General features: G+C 36.9%; 2 protein-coding genes across 4 annotated transcripts in view; one reads left to right on the forward strand and one right to left on the reverse strand.

Annotated features, from left to right (window-relative positions):
- The window catches only part of LOC136028074 (uncharacterized), a 295,077-nt gene that overhangs the window by 157,034 nt on the left and 115,230 nt on the right, over positions 1-22,813 (reverse strand). The window lies entirely within an intron of this gene.
- LOC136028075 (nuclear hormone receptor FTZ-F1-like) lies at positions 701-4,118 on the forward strand. The gene has a single exon (XM_065705684.1). The coding sequence runs from the start codon at positions 857-859 to the stop codon at positions 2,681-2,683; it is 1,827 nt and encodes a 608-aa protein (XP_065561756.1). The 5' UTR covers positions 701-856; the 3' UTR covers positions 2,684-4,118.

The following is a 22,813-nucleotide window of genomic DNA, read 5'->3' on the forward strand; positions in this document are numbered from 1 at the left end:
ATGCAAACATTTCTTGGATTACCGCATTAAAAATCCAATTGCCTCTGTGGGACGTAATCCCAGCAAAGGATTTAAAGTACAACATGCTGAGAATATCGGTAATATACCAGTAGCGGCTTTAGGTATCTTTTAGGCCTAATCTGGGGGGGGGGCAAGTACCTTAAAAGGAGTGTAAAAAATAAAATACAAGAAATTTAATATTAGAAAAACTGGGTGGGGGGCAACTGTCCCCCCTTCCCAGGCCTAGAGCCACCCCTGTAATGTTCCATTATTGAAGCGACAAATTTTAACGTAAAAACTCGTTCAATATTACCGTAAGCTGTCTCCCAAGAACTTAGTTTTGTAATTATGAGCATATTTTATGGGTTCAAGGACAGGAGGTAGAGGAGACCCACTTGACGTGGGTCTCCTCTACCTCATCCCTGCGTGTGCAGGCCACACGCCTGAAAGGAACAGAAATCTCCCACTCAGACAAAAAAAAAAGATGAATAGACACAAATGAAATTGAGACCTGTTGACAAGCTAGTAAATAAGCAGATTAAAGGAAATCGGCATGTGAAAAGGAAAAACAGAGATTTTCAAGATGGGCGAGGAACACGTAACTATTTTCAAATGCTCGCAACAATGTTGGCGCCGTAGCCTTTGGACATAGCGTTCGTCTTGTCCGTCCACTTTCCCTTTCGTTTTAAGGATCAGTACAGAGTTGGCTTTGATGGTGTGCATTGAGTGAGTAAGAGAAAGCGAAACTGTGGTTGGAATAGATTGGATTTTGACTACACTAGTTGTTCATGTATTTGGTAAACTAACTGAAAATAAAGTGAGGAAAAAGACTTCGCCGATTATTCCATTAGCTGAAATGCTCGCAGATATTGACTTAATACCAATTACTGTGACGTCTTACAGCTTAGACTCCTCAGTAGATGGCCCTGGAGAGCAGGGCCCCCAGAATGTGCCTACAAATAGCTTTAGCAGGTCATCACAAATGCATAACAATCCTACTTCACCCCTCAGTTTGACTAGCGATAGCCCTATCCCTACTTTCACTCTTTCTACTGGACCCTCCACCACTTCAGAACTAAGTTTTAGCGACGGGGGGCGAGATGGGGACCTAGGCCTTGAAGTTGGAGTTACTGTTGAAACTTTAGGTCTTACCAATCTTGATTCCTACTGCATATACCAATCTGGAGATCTTGAGTACGAAGTGGCCCCCCAGTCAGCGACGCGATCTATTAATGTCGATACAGGGGGGAATATGCATCCTCCTGATCTTCCTGATACAAAAGAAGGGATAGAAGAGCTGTGTCCAGTTTGTGGCGATAAAGTTTCAGGCTATCATTACGGACTTTTAACGTGTGAATCCTGCAAAGGTTTTTTCAAAAGAACTGTTCAAAATAAAAAAGTTTATACTTGTGTTGCTGATAGAAGCTGTCATATTGATAAAAGTCAGCGAAAGAGATGCCCATTTTGTCGATTTCAAAAATGTTTGGAAGTTGGAATGAAACTAGAAGCTGTTCGTGCTGACAGAATGAGAGGTGGGCGAAATAAATTTGGCCCTATGTATAAAAGGGATCGTGCAAGAAAAATGCAGATTGTCAGAGAAAAACAAGTTCGTGCACCAGGAGACGCATCTGCAACTCCAAAAAATGGAGTAATATATCCTGGGGGGCATCTAATTTCCGAAATTGGCGAATTTGCTTTAACATTTTCCCCAACTACGGGGACTTACCAGAGAACTATTAAACATGATATTCAAATCCCCCAAATCTCCAGTTTAACTACAATACCAGATACAGCAAGTAGTTCTCAAGCTAAACCCTCTCTAAATCTGGGGAGCACTCAGCCAGAAAAGACGTGGAATTACCAAGAGACTCGAAGTAGTGTCCCAAGAGCTATCTCACCAAAAGCCTTTCAGTTTGAAACCCTGTTGAACAGTGAGTCTTCTTCTACTCAAAACCCAGTGTCACAACCTAGTGCAAAATTGCCACTAGTTTTTAGTGAGCTCCTCCAAAGTTTAAACGATAAAGAATGGCAATCGGCTTTATTTGGATTACTTCAAAATCAGACGTATAATCAGTGCGAAGTAGACTTATTTGAACTATTGTGCAAAGTTTTAGATCAAAGTCTCTTTACGCAGGTTGACTGGGCCCGAAATTCCATTTTCTTCAAAGACCTAAAAGTTGACGACCAAATGAAGCTGCTGCAATATTCATGGTCTGATCTTCTTGTACTTGACCACATTCATCAAAGAATGCATAACAGCCTCCCCGAAGAAACTGCCTTAGCTAATGGGCAAAAATTTAACCTTCTTTCCCTAGCAATTTTGGGATCACAATCCCTCACTGATGCGCTTCATGCGTTGACATCCAAGTTGAATGAACTCAGTTTTGACCTATACGACTATGTTTGTTTGAAGTTCCTTATTCTCTTGAACCCGGATGCCCGCGGAATATCAAATCGACACCTTGTTTCTGAAGCCCATGACCAAATACGCCAAGCCTTGTTCGATTATTGCATTAATTTTTATTCAAATACGGCAGACAAGTTCAGCAAATTATTAGGACTAATTAGTGACTTGAGAGCAATTTCCTCACGAGGTGAAGACTTTTTATATTTAAAACATTTAAATGGCTGTGCCCCTACTCAGACCTTGTTAATGGAAATGTTACATGCTAAAAGACGTTAAAAAGATATTTTTCTTTTCAACCCACCCTACTATATATTTTAGTGACTTGAAACCTGTAAATAGTAGTTACTGCTTGACTAGTCCAACTGATGAAGTGTACAAGATGGTTTTGTTAAATTTAGTGAATTTGCGAATACACTGCTAGGATTGTCCATCAAATGTAAAGAGATATGTTTTTTAGAAAGTATCGATTCGTGAAGTATATACTGAATCATATGTAGAATTATTTTTTTGTTAATATTGAGCGCCTTTAATGGTCATACTGCTGTTTATTCACTCTCCTGAACTAAACAATATAACGGCAAAATTCTTACTCTATTAAATTAGGTAAATTCCCATTTATTAAATTATTCAAGTCCCTTCAAGTTTAACTGCAGCCTAGCCCTCCCCCCAAAGACACGCAAATACATTTCTTAAATTTTGAAAAAAAACATTGATATTGCTCAGAACTCTATTCAAATAACAGGAATTGCATTTTCAGAACTAAAGGCAGATAAAAAGCAACTGTTAACAGAAAATTAAGGTAAAATGTTGTTATGTCAAAATTTCAATAGGTATAGACCTGTCATGTAGGCGAATTTCAGGGCCCTCTAGAGGGAGAAGGAGTGGAGGTGGGTACTTAAAAATGCCTTCCCGGGATATAATTTAGCCTGTAGACCCATCCCCAAAAGTTTCATTTTCCTAACCTAACCCCTTTCCAAGATAGCAAGAAGTCACTTAACTAGAATTTTACCAAAGCCCCAAATCATCAAATTTAGGATACAACCTAAGACTGTATCCAGAACGCATTAAAGAACGGAGAGTGGCATACAGTTAAACTATAGCGACTAAAAATCCAGCAAATATTTGTTTTCCCAACGTAATAAAGTACGAATTTTGTTATATAGTATTTAGATCAGGACTCGAAATAAACTCCCCCGGTACCAATTTATTGAATGTGCGAAGTTTCTAGGATTTACCCATCAAATGTGAAGAGATATGATCTTTTTAGAAAAAGTCTCGATTCGTGAAGTATATGATGAAATTTGTGCAAACGAAGTTTTTTGTTTATACTCAGCGTTTTTTACTTTACTTCTGGCTGTCCAAGATCAAATCAGTATACAACTATTCTTCTAGTTTTCCCCCTAGTTGCTTTCACTTGAGCTAATTTTTGTTCAGGAAGAAATATTCCATTTTGTTAAAAAAAAAACTGGTCATATATCCTACGACCACCCTAAGTAATGATCCATTTTGGAGCTTTAACTATGCTAAGTAGCAAACCCCAAAAATAAAATATCATGGAGTTTGTCTGTTGGTTTTGGACTGCCGTATATTGCGGATGCTTGAAATAGTGAAAACTATCATTGGTTAAGTGTTTTTTTCGAGTATTTAAAACCTATTTTTGTGAATTGTTGAGGATTACTTTTTTTTATTAAAAGTTATTTTCCGTTTTTAATTCCTTAACCAACTTTGGTCAGAGCTTATTTAGCAGTAGTGTCAATTCGAAGAGATGTTTCCCCCAAACTTTGGCCCCCTAGATTATGAAAAAATGCCATTTTTTGAGGTATTTTCGTTGAAAAATGTCTTGTTCTGGTATTTTCACGGACGAAACTAAAAAAAAAAAAAAAAAACTAATTTCCTCGCTATATTTAAAAATACATTTCGCCCCCCCCCCCCCTCTCCGCCCTAATTTTTTTGAATTGATGCCACTATTATGTAGAAGATTCAATGTGGAGATTATTTTAGACAAGAGGTCGAGCACGATTTGAAAGAAACGTGGAAAATTTGCATTGCCGCATGCAGAAATTTTACCATGGAAGACAAGGAGAATATTTGAATAGTTTTTCAGTACAACAAAGAAATCATATAGCAAAAAAATATATTTCAGTTTCCCATTCAACGCTCTTTTGAAATATAATCGTGCTACCGGTGGAGCTGCGTCTCAGCCCCCCCCCCCTAATGCAAGAGTACAGTCTTAGGCAATATACATCAGTTTGCTGGTTTGGCCAAGAGCGCAACGCGTTGTCAGGGGCAAATCCTCCAACGCCTCCCGTGTTTTCCCCAGATACTCCCAGTTACCCATTTAGAGCCGGGTCAATTCTGAATGAGCTTGCTGAGTAACACCGCGGGACCCCCGTTCCAAACCAAATAGCCAGAGACAACAGGACTGGAACCCCTGTCCACGCGCAATTTTGCATAAAAACGTCATTTTTTCCAAATATTAGAACGTTTTATGCACAAATGGTCGTCTAATGGGAAGAGAACAAATACCTACCCAACTCCCCATTTGGGCGTCTATTAAACTTGTACCACGTGTATTTCTTCAAAGCCTGCCCTTGTTCTACTTATATGTCTCTGACCTTGTCTCTGGAAGCCATTAAGTGACTTACTACGCAACCCTTTGTTTTCATATTAGAACAACTTTACGTAAGTATATTGGGTTGATTGATCAATAGTCTCCTTCTAAATTGCTGCTTAATTATTTCTTCAATTTCTAAGGGTCAATCATCCCTAGGAACAGCATCGCAAGGAATGCCCCGCCCCCTTATCGCTTTTTTTTTCTTTACAGAACCATTCGCATGTGACAACCTACCAGGAACATTGATAGTAAAAAAAAAAGGTTAAAAAATGGCATGAGCGCAATATTAAAGTATATTGCCTTTTCAGCTTTTGCCTTGTTTCAAAATGTACATGATTTGGGCGTATCCCGTGGGTTTAAAAAGTTGGTAGTATTTGGACACAGTAAAAATAAAATAAATTTTATTCCCAAATTCGCGGTGACAGGTACTTTTGTATATCTGATTTGCCACTCTTCTTTTAAAAATGCACATTAATAATATAACTGTTGTCACTTTTTTTGAACGTAAAATTATCTGGAAGACTATATTTACTAAATTTTAACTGTTTAACTTAATTTTGAACCTCTGAAACCTCTATGTTTTCAAACAATAAAATTTTTCCTTGCATTTTTGTATGTCAACTTTTATTATGAGTGATAAAAGCAGTTTAGAAGAAGAATACCGGAAAAAAAGAAGAAAAAACAATTTTTCTTTTTATAATTTCAATTTACTCAAACGAGTGATTATGAAAACAGGATCCAACTAGTCTGAAGCGATCAGTCAGTGGACATATAAGGTCCCTATGCTCCCTCAGTGTATAAATCGAAAAAATACTAAAGCAAGGATGTACGCAGAAACTTATTGCGAGGATGTGGGACAGGGGCGCAATTTGCCATGTGGGAGGGAGGGGTTTGCCTTAGTTTGCCCCTCTCCCAGCTGAAATTTAGTATCTTCAGAAATCCTGTCATAACTAAGATATGCCTACATAATTCAAGCACCCACAGAAAAAGATCGGTTTTTTAGTGTACTGTCATTTTCACTTGGCTCGGGAAAATCGGCAACTTTGGACATGCCCCCAGGATTTTGATGAAATTACGCCCCTCATGTGAGAGGAGGGGATAAATTTGATAATAAAAACTGAGAAAGATAAATTATATGATAAATACAGGAAAGTGACAACATCTCATTATTTTCAGGAGTTGACCAAAATACAAAGGTTTTTTTTGCAGTTACAAGGGAAGATCGGAATATCGAATATATAATTCAAGCACCCACAGAAAAAGATCAGTTTTTTAGTATACCGTCATTTTCACTTGGCTCGGGAAAATCGGCAACTTTGGACATGCCCCCAGGATTTTGATGAAATTACGCCCCTCATGTGAGAGGAGGGGATAAATTTGATAATAAAAACTGAGAAAGATAAATTATATGATAAATACTGGAAAGTGACAACATTTCATTATTTTCAGGAGTTGACCAAAATACAAAGGTTTTTTTGCAGTTATAAGGGAAGATAATATTAATTTCAAACCCAATGTGAAAAAATATCGAAAACCAAGGGCAAGAACTTTCTTTTTTTTCTAACATGACAATTTCAACTACACTTTAGAGATATATTGACTCTACGTCGGTCCAGGTTAAAAAAAAGCTTCTTTTCTAAATTCAAGTAGAGTGTGAAGCTAAAACGCAGAATGAATAAATTTCACTTTCAAGGGAGGGGGCTGTTTTGTGTTCTTAGGCGTTTGTCATAACGTCGAAGCTGTTGCTGGTACTAATTAAACCAGTATATTTTCCGATATTTTCGCTGAGAACATGAAAATAATTCTGCTTTTTGAAGACCAATATAATATTTGGAGGTTAAAGTTTAAAATATGTTGTATTTCAGCAAAGCACAATACCACTTGAACATCAGGAGTGGGATGTTCCTGCTCAGGGAAATTATCTAGCAGTTTAAGCAAACTTTACTCTCTATTTGTATTTGAAAAACTTGTTTTAAAATCTAATTTCTGCTCCCTTTTAAATTTTTTAATGTATTTTTAACTCCTACAAATAAAATGGGCTGCCCCCATTTATGTGGGCAAACCCTTTATAATAAACTGTAAGTTGTTATTTTCTCTCTACTGAAAAGAGGAAATATTCTTAATTTTTTTTCATATGTTTTTTATTTAGTTTAGCTCCTTTTTTCATTTAGTTGATGTAGTTTTTTTTTTGAAGTTAGGATATACAATATGGAAAACTACACTATAAGGAGTATTGCTTCTTACACTAAAAACTAGTTACCATTTTGATTAGCTAATCATGTAGAAAATCTAAAGACAACCTTAAGGGTCAACCATAGTTATGAGCAACCTTAAATCATTGATAGTACATCCCGCGTCGGCGTGGCCAACAATTTCGGTATTGCGCAGGCGTACCGCCATTACCCTCGGCGTGGAGGTGCACCATCGGTCCGTCAGTATTTTGCCTTATAGTACAGGCAAACTAGCCAAAAATATGGGTCGACCCCAAACAAATTGCAACAGAAATGGTTTTTATACCATGTTGTAGAGATCCAAAGTTACACTTTTTAGGTAAACGCAAGACTTTTTTTTTACTTTTCGTGTCATTTTTTTCAGTTCATTTCTTAAAAAAATGAGCTGTCCGTAAGTGTTCATTTTTCTGTATATAAAGTACCGTCCCGATTTATAATGAAGAGCCGAACCTGAAAATGAAAGCAAATTCGGTGTACAGTGTACCAGAATTTTTTTTTTCATAATAATCAATATTTGATTTTACCCTTCTAATCGTTGTTACCTCTTTTTCACCATACTATCAGAAGGCAACTATTCTGACATGAAATGATGAGCTGAGCCCAAAAACCAAATTAACTTAATGTAGTGTCTACTAGAAAACCCTTTTCATATTCATCGATATGCACTTTTTATTTTAATTTGAAATGTTTTTTTTAGCACGATTGTCCCCCAATTTGTCGATTGTTGGAAAAAAAAGTGGACTGATGAACTATGGTTGGCTCGTGTAGAAGACCAGTTAACGCACAGAAGGGAGCTGCGCCACTTTCATCAACTTTGTATGCAAAAGGTCATATCTACGTTTCGCCCCACGCTTTTTCCTATTGGTTTCTCGGATAAAGCCACAAGCTAAAAAGTCACAATTGAAAATTACCCCGAGTAATCATTTATTAAGTCATGTTAATGCCCGTGTTTGATATCTTGTTATCTATAAATACAAAAAAGTCATTTGATATATTCGCCCCCTAACAAGCTAAAAAAATTTAATCGAGATTGTTCTCCTTTCCCATTGACTCGGTATTTAAAGGTTAGAGATCATTTTATGTGTGTGTCATCATTTCAACCGAAGATCTACAGTATGAAATGATAAGCTAATATATCCAACCGACATGCTACCTTATCTTGCGGCATCTGGTCACAACGATTACACAAAATCCTGCCAGCTTTACCTCCAGCGAATGGTCAAGCTCCAAGAAACCCATCCTGTCGTTTATCAAGCCTTCCAGAATGGGATGCAGGTGATCAGACGTTCTGATAGATTCTGGGCTGGGCTCACCACAGATCTTGTCATTGAGCAGGAGACCATATGTTGTCTCAAAAAGGCGGGTGGCCTTACCGATGGAAGTGGTATGACAGAGTTTCAAAGGTTTTTATGGGTTCTGTCTCGAACAGTCTACTCTGCACTAAGTCTTCTGACGGAGGGTGTTTCACCCGTTTTCTATGGAACTAGTGAACAACATAAGGAAACGTTCGAGCCAAGGCAGCTAAGAGACGGTAATGTCACCTAGATCGTTATCAATTTCCTAGAAAAAAGATCACTATTTAATGGAGATCTCAACTAAGAAACATCACCAACGGTCTGACAGCCTACGAATATGCCAACGTTGATTCTACTAGAGATTTAGGCCTAAAAATCATTGACTCCATATCTGGAAAGCTGGTCGCTGATTTTGTGTTTTGACGAAAACAACAGGCAGTTCAAATTACTACAAAGCAGAATCCAGATGGAGATTGTAAAAGACCCAATCTTCTTTTTCAGAGGATCATCACGCTAGCAAAGAGGATCAATCTCACGTAATCTGAGTACTTCCAACACGAACTGTGTTCCTACCCAGCATCACTTTTTGACAGTTCTTGAATGCTTTGGTCTCCAAACAAGCCAGAGTTTGCCAAGGCTATAGCACAGGCTTGCAGTCTTGAGGAGCGCTCTACTCCCCTTTCCAAAGGGATTCGATATGTCACCCATGGTAGAGTTCTTCTGCACAGGATTCTATGTGCCGAAAACGAACGATACTCCGAAATCCGTGACCATTATGCTACTTCCGTGATCCAAAAGTAGATTCATCTGCCACTATTGTGCTCAATGGCTACGATGGTGGAGCTACCATAAGGATATGGCCCAGTCGAAGAAAAGCCGTAAAATCGGCCGTGAGATCTTCTTCACATCAGATATGCAGCTGAAGGTAAAAAAAAGGATGAGTTTTTGTTCAGCAAGAAAAACAAGGCCAGGTTTATCTGCGCGTTGGCTGTTTGTCTCCGATCAAAGGGCTTCGTCGTAGTCCAGGCACCAGGTGATGCGGATGTCCCAATCGTGCAAGCTGCTGTTGATTCTTCCCGGTATTACGATCCTGTCTTAATTGGAGACGAGTTCTTCTGCACAGGATTCTATGTGCCGAAAACGAACGATACTCCGAAATCCGTGACCCTTATGCTACTTCCGTGATCCAAAAGTAGATTCATCTGCCACTATTGTGCTCAATGGCTACGATGGTGGAGCTACCATAAGGATATGGCCCAGTCGAAGAAAAGCCGTAAAATCGGCCGTGAGATCTTCTTCACAGCAGATATGCAGCTGAAGGTAAAAAAAAGGATGAGTTTTTGTTCAGCAAGAAAAACAAGGCCAGGTTTATCTGCGCGTTGGCTGTTTGTCTCCGAAAAGGGCTTCGTCGTAGTCCAGGCACCAGGTGATGCGGATGTCCCAATCGTGCAAGCTGCTGTTGATTCTTCCCGGTATTACGATCCTGTCTTAATTGGAGACGAGTTCTTCTGCACAGGATTCTATGTGCCGAAAACGAACGATACTCCGAAATCCGTGACCATTATGCTACTTCCGTGATCCAAAAGTAGATTCATCTGCCACTATTGTGCTCAATGGCTACGATGGTGGAGCTACCATAAGGATATGGCCCAGTCGAAGAAAAGCCGTAAAATCGGCCGTGAGATCTTCTTCACAGCAGATATGCAGCTGAAGGTAAAAAAAAGGATGAGTTTTTGTTCAGCAAGAAAAACAAGGCCAGGTTTATCTGCGCGTTGGCTGTTTGTCTCCGATCAAAGGGCTTCGTCGTAGTCCAGGCACCAGGTGATGCGGATGTCCCAATCGTGCAAGCTGCTGTTGATTCTTCCCGGTATTACGATCCTGTCTTAATTGGAGACGATACTAATCTTTGGTTCTATTGTGTTATCATGGTGACCTATCTGGCAAGAAGCTATTCTTTGCATCTGAGCCAAAGTCGAACAAAGCTCCTCGGCTATGGGATATTCACAAATTGGAAGAGAAGCTGGGCCACGAGACATACAATCTGATTCTTTTTGCTCATGCCATCTTAGGCGGTGACTCTACTTCACGGATCCACAGTGTGGGAAAAGGCCTTGCTCTGAAGAACCTAATGGCAGATACTGATTTTCGTACATCAGCTGCAGTTTCCATGCTGAAGTCAGCTTCGAAGGAGGAAGTAAGCACTGCTGGAGAAGACGCTCTGCTCATGATATATGGCTCATCAAAAGAGGGAAATCTGAAGGAACTCTGCAGGGAAGTTTTTAAAAAGAAGGTGACTACTGCTAGCATGTTCGTCCACCTAGAACAGGTACCACCAACTTCTGATGCAGCTAAATTCCACACTTACAGTGTTTTCTACCAAGTTCAGTTATGGAGAGGAGATGCTGATTCTGAACTTAAAGCCGAGGAATGGGGCTGGAAAAAAGATAACTTCTTGTATATATTGACTGCTGATGTCCCACCAGCCCCTCGTCTGCTTCTGAAAATCGTTAAGTGCTCCTGTCAACTGGAATGTACCTCAACGAGATTATAGCTGCTTCAAAAACGGATTAGCTTGCGCTGCAGCGTGTAAAACGTACAAAGAGACAGCATGTTTTAACTCTCCAAGAATTGAAAGCTACAACGATGAGGAGAACATCGAGGCTTAGATATCTGAATCAAAAGAATAAGTTGTGAATACTAGTCGGAGTTTGATTCTGTCTCTCAAATGTGTATGAACTTGATTCGATAATTTTATCAGTCGTGAAGGCTAATCAGTGTGTTGATAATAGTTTATTCTAAGAGGGATTTTAAATGTCGGCTGCTGAAAACTAATTTCATAGATGATTCTCATTTTCTAATGTTTCTTATGTTTTAATAAACATCTTACAATCACTTTTTTTAGGCCGACCGTTCAAGTGATGGAGCCAGCGGTGGTTCAGGCTAACTAATTATTAGATCTCAAAACCGACAATTTGGCTAGTGAAAGATGGTCTGGTAAAAAAGGGGGGTCACGACGACGAGAAACGTAAAAATTCATATTGATGATTACGAAACCTTTTTTTATATACCGTGCACCAAATTTGTCTTCGCACTCATTTCGTCTTTTTATATCGGAATAATAATTCAGTTCAAGAAAAACGAACAATTAATGGAAGTTCATTTTTTTTTGTTAGGAAAGTGAGAAAGCTGGCACAATATGCAAACAAAACTAGTTTTGTGGCGACTTAGAATGTGCAACTTTGGATATGATGTTCAGCTTTTTTTTCTCTACATTATGGTGTAGAAATCATTTCTGTTGCAATTTGTGTGGGGTCAAACTCTAGTTTGCCTGTACTAATAAAGCTAAACAAAATAGCTCAGATAAGAGCTCAGGTCATTTCTTAGGAAAATTTAACCGCAAACAACATAATTTTCAGCCGTGAAAACTGCTTATCATGAACAACTTAAAACTTTTTTGGGAGGAGGGGGTCGCTAAACTTGGAATTTTTCTTTTTGACTACATCATTAATTTCCATTAAACAAAATATTCATGTGAACCCTGCAACGACTGCCTCTACTAGAGGGTGAGATAGGAATAAACGTAACTTAAAATAAGTATTTAGTATGATTTATTAAAAATGGACATGCAAATTTGCACATAATAAGAAGGAGAATTCTGTAAGAATAAGAAGGACATTCAATCCCATGCAATATTCTATCTCGAACAATAATATTAGGTACTTAAAGGTGAGTCCCATGCCAGTTAACCGCAAAGGGCCCAGCATTCTGGTAGTTTGGCGAATTAGAAAATCAGAAAGTGTACAAACTACATAAAAAATATAAAAGATACTTTGGAAACTACACAAATATTTAGAAGGTAGGGGCCCACGCAACCTCAGAAATCTTGCCTACATGGCCGGCAGCTGGCCGCTTATGGCAGCGTTGGAAAAATTACGTAATGCGAGATGTGATATTCATTTTGTATTTATGTCCAAGGACAAGATAACAAATTTTTCCACAAATTAAAATTTGAGAGAGGAATTGAACTTGGCATTTAAGGAAAAGATGGCAATAATAAAAATAATTTGATCCACTTATTTTTTGTTAACTACTAAGCTACTGAACTATTCGATTTATGTCTAATATTAGTCCCTTTTTATGGCTAATCAACCTAATTAGATCCTATACAGATCTTACTTGTATGACCTTATTAAACCTCTTTTTGCTGCTATGATCTAACTTCTCTGACCTGTTTTCAAATTTTTTGCACAGATTTTAGCTGAATCAAACTGCACAGAACTCAGTCAAACGTACTTAGATTAAAATTTTTCGACCCAAAAGGACATTGAACAAAGGACTTCGATATTCTCATTAGAATCCATAGTTGACTGATCAACTAGGATAAAAGCTGAAAAGTAAAATCAGAAGTAAATTACTGAAGAGTAATTTTCCACAGAAATACCACCCCCCTTTAAAGGATTAAATAAAAAAAAAAACAAGTTTTTTTAACTGAAAGTAAGGAGCGACATTAAAACTTAAAACGAACAGAAATTACTTCGTATATGAAAGAGGCTGCTTCCTCATCAACGCCCCGCTCTTTACGCAAAAGTTTGACTCTGTCTCTCAATTCTTCTTTTTAAAACAGTAAAAAACTTTAGCGTAAAGAGCGGGGCGTTGATGAGGAAGCAGCCTCTTTCATATACGAAGTAATTTCTGTTCGTTTTAAGTTTTAATGTCGCTCCTTACTTTCAGTTAAAAAAACTTGTTTTTTTTTTATTTAATTTCTGAACGTTTTTGAATCAATGCATGTTTTGATTTTGGCTCTCCGCAGAGGAATAATTAAAACGAAATTTGCATTTTTTTTTTTTTTTTGGCTAAATGGCTTTCTCATAATTTTGATCGAATGATTTTGAAAAAAAAGAGCGGGGGAGGAAGCCTAGTTGCCCTCCGATTTTTTGGTTAATTAAAAAGGCAACTAGAACTTTTAATTTTTTACGAATATTTTTATTAGTAAAAGATTTACGTAACTTATAAATTAGCTTACGTAAAGAACTTTTGTATTCTCATATTTTTATTACATATATGAGGGGGTTCGCCCCCTTGTCAGATCCTCGCTCTTTACACTAAAGCTTAAATTTTGTCCCAATTCATTAAGAATGACCCCAGAATCACAAAAGCCGTAGAATAAATAGTTGAAATTACTAAAAATACTTTAACGTAAAGAGCGAGGTATTAGGAGGAGGTGAGCCCCTCAAATGGGTAATAATTTCTGTTTGTTTCAAGTTTTAATGCTGTTCCTTACTTCCAGCTGAAAGAACTTTTTCATATTTATTTTTTCATTGTGTTTTTAAATAATGGTAGTAAATCCTGCGCTCCCTTCATTGAGATTTTCTTCCCCCATGACAAATTATCGATGGAAAGTTCCCCCAGCATATCCCCCTCTTCTCAACCCTCCAACCAAAAAAAATCCTCCTGAAAACGCCTGTACACTTTCCAATAACCATTACTATATGTAAGCATTGGTCAAAGTTTGTAACTTGTTGCCCCTCCCATGGGGACTGTGGGGGAGTAAGTCGTCCCCAAATACATAGTTATAAGGTTTTCGACTACGCTGAATAAAATGGCTATCTCAGAATTTTGATCCGTTGGCTTTGGTAAAATAATTAGCGTGGGAGGGGGCCTAGGTGCCCTCCAATTTTTTTGGTCACTTAAAAAGGGCACTAGAACTTTTCATTTCCGTTAGAATGAGCCCTCTTGCAACGTTCTAGGACAACTGGGTCGATACGATCACCCCTGGGAAAAAAAAAACAAAAAAAAACCAAATAAACACGCATCCGTGATCTGCCTTATGGCAAAAAATACAAAATTCCACATTTTTGTAGATAGGAGCTTGAAACTTCTACAGTAGGGTTCTCTGATACGCTGAATCTGATGGTGTGATTTCCGTTAAGATTCTATGACTTTTAGGGGGCGTTTCCCCCTATTTTCTAAAATAACGTAAATTTTCTCAGGCTCGTAACTTTTGATGGATAAGACTAAACTTGATGAAACTTATATATTTAAAATCAGCATTAAAATGCGATTCTTTTGATGTAGGTATTGGTATCAAAATTCCCTTTTTTAGAGTCTTGGTTGCTATTGAGCCGGGTCGCTCCTTACTACAGTTCGTTACCACGAACTATTTGATATACGATTTAAGCATATTAATCGGCTAAGAACAGGCGCATTGTTCTGCTTAGATTTATCTTCTGCTTAAACAAAGTGCCAAGATTATAATGCTCACTAATCTTAGTTAAAGGTGCTTACAGTACAATGTGTCTACCCAATAGGACCATGAACAGAGGACTTTGATAATATCTTTGTCAAAGTCCGTAGACCACTGACTAGAGCACAATAACTTAGATTTCTGAAAAAAAAATGACCTGAGTAGTGACATCTGAGTTGCCACATTTTATGATTTTTTTTCTGCAAAATATGCAATATATTAGCCAATAAAGATTGATTAGCCAAAAAAGGGACCTACCATTGCCACAAACATTGTCACAAACATTGGCTAAAAGGGGATTTTTGGCAAAGGCTATTCAATAGTAGTGCATTTTCTCCACCGACAAAATTTGCAACAGTACTGAAGCTTTGTTCTAATGATCAAGGGCAATCCCCCATTTCTGCAGAGCAGTGAATTAGAAAATAAATATCTATTCATCAGCACTTTCGTAATTTATAGTTTGTCTGGAGGTTGAGATGAAATTGAATCAATTCACAGTTCGAAGCTATGCATGAATGATGATCACGAAAATATTGGTGTTTAAGTGTGACCTTAACCAGCTAAAAGAAGAAATTACTATATCAATATCTAGAAATTTTTTGATGGAATCAATCTTTCACGAACTTCGAGCTCTTAGATTATAAGCAGAATTAACAATAATCTAAACCTGATAATAGGTATTGTTCAGTTTTTCACCATAGCCTGTAATTGTCGGCATGTTGTTAGATTGTACTATATCCATCGATTATATAATAAGCACAACTGAATAGATAAAAAAGACAAAATTAGTTTTTTCTAATAATAGTGGGGAGTGCAACTAGAACTTAGAACAAAATTAGCTGTCCTATACATGAGGGTTGAGGGCTAAATGAGACCTGCCGCTTCTTTGACTCTCTTTTCTATATACTAAGATCTGATTAGAACTTTCCTGAAATCATTTTAAAGGCCAGCAAATAAGGTCAGTTGTCGATTAGAAGTGTTTGAATCGTCGACCGTCATTCAAAGAATTTTAGCTGAACATTTAAGTCTACCATTTAAAGTCTACATTACTGCATACGGGCTACTCTTACACCTCATTTTGTATGGATTACATTGCTGTTTAAGGACTAATGAATACGCAACTCTATCGTAATCTTAAAAGGTTTTCAGGAAAGGTAGACCCATTAAAATTGTGGTAATTCCTGCTTATTTTAAGTTTGACCTGATTTTAGTTTCTGCCTATTTAGGCTTCTTTGATTTATTTATATTAGTTTCTTTTCATTTTAAGTTTGACTTACTATATGACATTATTCCTGCTTGTTTTTGGCTTTAATATCGCCCTTTACTTTTTTTTAAAGACTTTTCTATTTTTTTTCAAAATTAACTTGCAATAAAAGTAATCATTAATTTCTTATACATAAAACAAAATATTAAGTATGAACAGAAATTTGTATCCAAGTTTGTGGAACAACCCAACCTTAGAAATGTGGAAAAAAAAATGAAAAACTTTGTATCACTCCTTTTATCTCATAGCTCTATGATGGAGGGAGAGGGTGGTTAGACAAGCCCCCTAAGAGTCACCAATGACGATTTGAAAAAATATGCACAAAAAAAACTTTTCAGTGTTATATTTCCCCCATCCTCTCTCTTGGGAAAAGTGTGTGACAACCCTCGATAACAGATCGACACTCGATATCGTGTATGAAAAATTGACATTAATCGTACCTATACATTTGAAGGAGATGAGAGGTAAAGTAGCTCCCAAACAGCCCTCTCTAAATATTTGAAGACTTTTCCGTCTTTACTTAATACAAATTTCATTAAGTTCACTGTTATCTATCAAAAGTTGCGAGGCTGAGAAAAATTATGTCTGATTTTCAAAAAGGGGGGAACACCCCCTAAAAGTCTAAGAATCTAAATGGAAATCCCACTATCAGATTCAGCGTATCAGAGAAACCTACTGTAGAGGTTTCAAACTTCTATCTTACAAAAATATGGAATTTGTATTTTTGCCAGAAGAAGGATCACGGATACGTGTTTATTTGTTTCTTTTTCAGGGGTGATCGTATCGATCTTAGAATATTGGGAGACCTCATTCGAATGGAAATTGAAAGTTCTAGTGCCCTTTTTAAGTGGTCAAAAAGATTGGAGGACAACTAGGCGCCCTCCCACGGCCCCCTTTTTTTTTATCGAAACCTATCCGAAATTTTGAGACAGCCATTCTGTTCAGCACAGTAGAAAGATTCATAAACTATGCCTTTGGAAACATCATGACCCCCACACCCTCTGGTAAGTGTCTTTAAGTTATTAAATTTGCCCATTATTTCGTATATTTTTTTATTATTGTGAAGTATGCATACATTTTTCGGGGGGGGGGGGCGAATTATCAGCTGGAGGGTGTTTGAATTGGGAGAACTACATAGAAAGGGAAGTTTCCAGGAAGTAAACTTTTCGCGGGAAAGCTTACACTGGGGTATTTTGCCGGAATTCCTGTACAAAATTCTTTTTATATGTCTTGCTTTCTTTTTGCATACCCATTTTACATGTGGAGACGTTAAGGATAATTGTCCGGGGTAAATGTTTATCGGGATTGAATTTTCTAGAGGATATTTCAGCAGGGAGTGGGATTTTTCCGTGGAAGTGGAACCAAATTTCCTGGTATTATCAAACAGTTCGTAGTAACGAACTGTAACAAGGAGCGACCCGGCTCAGTAGCAACCGAACCTCTAAAAAACGGAGTTTTGATACCAATAGTTACATCAAAAATTGCATTATATATAAGTTTCATCATGTTTAGTCTTACCCATCAAAAGTTACGAGCCTGAGAAAATTTGTCTAATTTAAGGAAATAGGGAGAAACACCCCCTAAAAGTCATAGAATATTAACGAAAATCACAGCATCAGATTCAGCGTATCAGAAACCTGTAGATGTTTCAAGCTTCTATCAACAAAAATATGTAATTTGTATTTTTGCCAGAAGAAAGATCACGGCTGCGTGTTTATTTGTTTGTTTTTTTTCCAGTGGTGATCGTATCGTGATCCTAGAATATCGGGAGACCTCATTCGAATAGAAACTGAAAGTTCTAGTGCCCTTTTTCAGTGATCAAAAAGATTGGAGGACAACTAGGCCCCCTCCCACGGCCCCTTTTTTATCGAAACCTATCCGAAATATTTAGATAGCCATTGTGTTCAGAACAGTTGAAAGACTCATAAACTATGCCTTTGGAGACATCATAACCCCCCACATTCTCTGGTAAATGTCTTTAAGTTATAAAATTTGCCCATTATTTCGTATAGTTTTTATTATTGTGAAGTATGCATACATTTTCTTTGGGGTGGGGTAGGGGCTAATTATCAGCTGGGTGGTGTTTCCACTGGGAGAACTACATAGAAAGGGAAGTTTCCAGGAAGTAAACTTTTCAGGGGAAAGCTTACACTGGGGGATTTTGCCGGATTTCCTGTACAAAATTCTTTTTATATGTCTTGCTTTCTTTTTGCATACCTAATTTTACACGTGAAGATGATAAGGATAATTTTCCAGGGTAAATGTTTATCGGGATTGAATTGTCTAGAAGATATTTCAGCAGGGAGGGGGATTTTTCCGTGGAAGTGGAGCCAGATTTCCTGGTATTATCAAACACTTCCGTAGTAACGAACTGTTGCAAGGAGCGACCCGGCTCAATAGTAACTGAAACTCTAAAAAACAAAGTTTTGATACCTTTAAATCAAAAGAATTTTATTTTAATGCTGATTTTAAATATATAAGTTTCATCAAGTTTAGTCTTACTCATCAAAAAGTTACAAGCCTGAGAAAATTTGTCTTATTTAAGAAAATAGGGGGAAACACCCCCTAAAAGTCAAAGAATATTAACGAAAATCAAACCATCAGAATCAGCGTATCAGAAAACCTGTAGATGTTTCAAGCTTCCATTAACAAAAATGTGGAATTTTGTATTTTTTGCCAGAAGACAGATCACAGATGCATGTTTATTTATTTATTTTATTTTTTCCATTGGTGATCATATCAACCCAGTTGTCCTATTGTCGCAAGAGGGCTCATTCTGACGGAAATTGAAAGTTCTAGTGTCTTTTTTAAGTGACCAAAAAAATTGGAGGGCACCTAGGCCCCCTCCGATGCACATTTCCCCCCAAAGTCACTGGATAAAAATTTTGAAATACCCATTCTGTTCAGCTTAGTCGAAAACCTAATAATTATGTCTTCGTTTATGTTTTCATGAGGGAAGACAATTTCCATGAAGGATTTTCTAGCATTATTAAAAAAAAAAAAAACAATGAGAAAATAAATAAATTTTTTCAACTGGAAGTAATGAGCAGCATTGAAACTTAAAACGAACATAAAACATGTTATATTCCCTCCTCAACGCCCCGCTCTTTACGCTAAAGTTTGACTCTTTCTCTCAATTCTACTTTTTAAAACAGTAAAAAACCTTAGCGCAAAGACTTGGGCGTTGAGGAGGGAACAGCCCCTTTCACATACGGAGTAATTTTGTTCGTTTAAGTTTTAGTGTCGCTCCTTACTTGCAGTTAAAAAAAAACTTGTTTTTCTATTTAATTTGAAAAAAAAAATCAATAAGAAATTAGATATAAAAAAAAATTGTTTTCAACTGAAAGTCAGGAGCAACATCAAAACTAAACACGATTTTAAATTATTACGATTATGAGGGGGGTTGCCTCTTCCTCAACACCTTGCTTTTTACGCAAAAGTTTGAATTTTGTCTCAATTCTCCAAGAACGACTCCTGAAACACAAGGGTCGTTTGATTAGAACAATAACAAGCTTTTTTTTAAAAAAAATACTAAAGCAATTCAGCGTGAAGAGCGAGGTGTTGAGGAGGGGGAAACCCCCTCATATACGTAATAATTTCTGTTCCTTTTAAGTTTTAACGTTGCTCCTTACTTTCAGTAGAAAAATTGTTTTATTTAACGACTTGAGATAATGTATGACGTGAAATTCAGAAAAGGAAAGACACTACTCTTGCTAAAAAAAAAAAAAAAAAAAAAAAAAAAAAAAAAAAAAAAAAAAAAAAAAAAAAAAAAAAAAAAAAAAAAAAAAATTTCAAATCTGCTCTCCACTTCAAAGATTCTGTGCAGGCTTGACCTCTCCCGGAGAAATGTCTGGGGGTGCCCCCATACATTATAGCTATGAAATGAAATATCGTATAGCCATGAAAATATGTTTCACTTTTTGGATATAAGTGGATTTCTATGGACATCCAGAAGAAGGAAAAGACCTGCAATTGATCCTCCATTTCCTTTGAAAGACCAAAGTACACAAAAAACTGGATTTCTCATAATATTTGGAAGAAATATGAAACTTTTCTGGGATCAAATTACTTTTTCAGTACTCCTCCTCGTGGGGAAAATGCGAAAACTCAGCCTCCCCTCTGGAAAAGTTCCACGAGAGGCCATGGCGGCTACACATTATTTCGTTCAAATTTCTCGTCTTGGAGTTAGCTACACAAAAAGAAACCTATATTTAAATAGTGATTATGCAAATGAGCACTCAAAATTTACTTTGCCAACTTTAAACTTTCTCGATCACTTGGTTTTGGAAGACCCGTTCGCAGTCTTTGTTTCACTGTTAGTTCGGATATTAGGCGTGGTATAAATGTTATAAAAACAACTCTGATAGGAATTAGAGTTTGGCTCTCGGTTGAGTTTGGTTAGCATCACTTATCCAAAGTGACATCTAGAAGACCCATTTTTCACAAGGATATATACATATATATATATATATATATATATATATATATATATATATATATATATATATAATAAAAAAACTTTTCCACAAAACATGTTTTTCAAAGAAAAATAAAGAGTCACAACAAATCTTTCAAGCGTAATAAAAACAAAAATGACCGTGGATGGTCAGTTAAATTTACATATACTGACATTTCTTCGTTAAGGTTTCGATAAATTTTTATTTATGAAAGTAAGAAAGGTGAAAACATTTCAATGTATTTTGTTTTCAGCAAGGCACTGGGGTTATCAGCCCTAGTCATGTTAATTCTCGCTCGTTTTAAGTTTGACTCGGCTATCTAGTGTAATTTCTGTTCTTTTTGAGTTTCATCTATTTATTGATAGTGATTTGTGGTATTTTTACGCTTTGAAGGTCATTTGAATTTAGTTTTGCTTATTCTTGGCTTAACGCAGCTCTTTAGTTTTCTTTGGAAAATTTGTCTTGTGGAAAAAACTTTACAAATTAATTTCTGTACGTTTCTTATTGACAGGGTCTTATTTCATGGAAAAAAGTGTTGTATATCTTATCAGTATTCTACTATAAGAATCCATATTATGGGTTGCTATATGTATGTGGGAGAAACTTTTTCAACAGTATTTAATCCTGACACAAACGGTATTTTTTGATAAAATTTTATAGCTTCTGAAGCTGACCTGAAAAATAAAACCTAATGTCATTCCCAAAAGATTCTATCTATGATTTGGACAACCTGGATACACTTACACTCTTTTGATTTATTTAAATTGTAAGAGCGGAAGTAATAATAGTAGTACCCCCAAAAGTTTCAACTTAATACCCCTAGTTGTTCTTGATATACTGCTGAGGTGTCTTATTGGCAACCATTTAACACAATTCCTTTGATTTATTTTTAAAACAACATTTAGTTTTAAAGCATAATGGGCCAATTACATGATTGCGGGGGGTTGACATGCCGAATGTCTCTAAAAACATAGTTGCTCGACCCTTCTACTATGCTGAACAAAATGGCTATCTCAAAGTTTTGACTGGAGGCGTTTGGAAAATGAATGGACTTGAGAGAAGGGCTGCTTGCCCTCCAATATCTAGTTGCTCTTCTATAGGGCACTAGATACTCGCGCTATAATTGGAGTGCAAGAGGGAGGACTTTCCTCTTTATATATCCAGTAAAAACATTTAAAACAAGTAAAAAAAAAGTGAAAACATTTTAAATATATTTTATTTTCAGTAAAGTGCAAATTATGTTCTCGTCTTGAGAAGGCATGGGGCTTGTCAGCCCTACTCATGTTAATTTTTGCTCGTTTTGAGTTTGACTCGGTTATTTATCGCATGATTTAAATAAACAAAATACTTTGAAATGTTTTAACTTTTTTAACTTTGACAAATTAAAAATTATTAAAACTTTAAGGAATATGTATCAGTACATGCATTCTAAACTGACAATCCACAGCCATTTTTTTTTTCATTAAAGTGCAAATTATGTTGTGGTCTTGAGAGGATATGGGGGTTGTCAAGAACATAATTACCAGACCTTCCAACTTCACTGAACAAAATGGCTATCTCAAAAATGTTGATAAGATGTGTTTTGAGACTTGATTTGCGTGGGGGTGGGGGTTTGTTGCTCTCCAATCACTTTTGACTAATAAAAAGAGCATTGGCCCTTTCAATTTCCAATCGAATGAGCCTTTTCTGAAGTTTCTACGACAATAAATGGCCATCTCAAAATTTTTATCAGATGTATTACGGGAAAATACGAGGTTTTGAGGGATAGTAATTATCCACCCTCAGAACACCCGAATCTTAAAAAGGGCACTAGAGCAACTGCTTACCAATCCAACAAGCCCACTCCAAGTATATACGATCACCCTTTCTATATACATCTTATATGCCCAATGGCATAATTTACCTCACCCTGAGGGTTGTGGGGGAGGGGGTTTTCATCCTCAAAGACGTAATTTCCGGTCCTTTCAATTACGTTGAACAATATGGCTATCTCAAAATTTTGATTGGATGTGTTTGGGGAAATGGAAAGAATCACTTTCTGTTAATAAAAAGGACACTAGCTCTTTCAATTTGCGATCGAATGAGCTGTTATTGAAGTTTCTACAACAACAAATGGCCATCTCAAAATTTCTATCAGATTCATTTTGGAAAAGTACGAGGTTTGGTGGGGGGTATCCACCCTCCGATCATTCTGAGTCTTAAAAAGGGCACTAAAACTTATGATTACGAGTCTAATGAGCCACCTCCAAAGCTAATTCGATCTAAGTTGAACAAAATGTCTATCTCAAAAGTTTTATTGGG

This window comes from Artemia franciscana, chromosome 6, assembly GCF_032884065.1.
Source record: "Artemia franciscana chromosome 6, ASM3288406v1, whole genome shotgun sequence".
Taxonomy (NCBI): Eukaryota; Metazoa; Arthropoda; class Branchiopoda; order Anostraca; family Artemiidae; genus Artemia; species Artemia franciscana.

What these genes read in the sequence shown, in the direction of transcription:
- LOC136028075 (XM_065705684.1), top strand. Translation starts at nt 857, where the DNA reads ATGCTCGCAGATATTGACTTAATACCAATTACTGTGACGTCTTACAGC.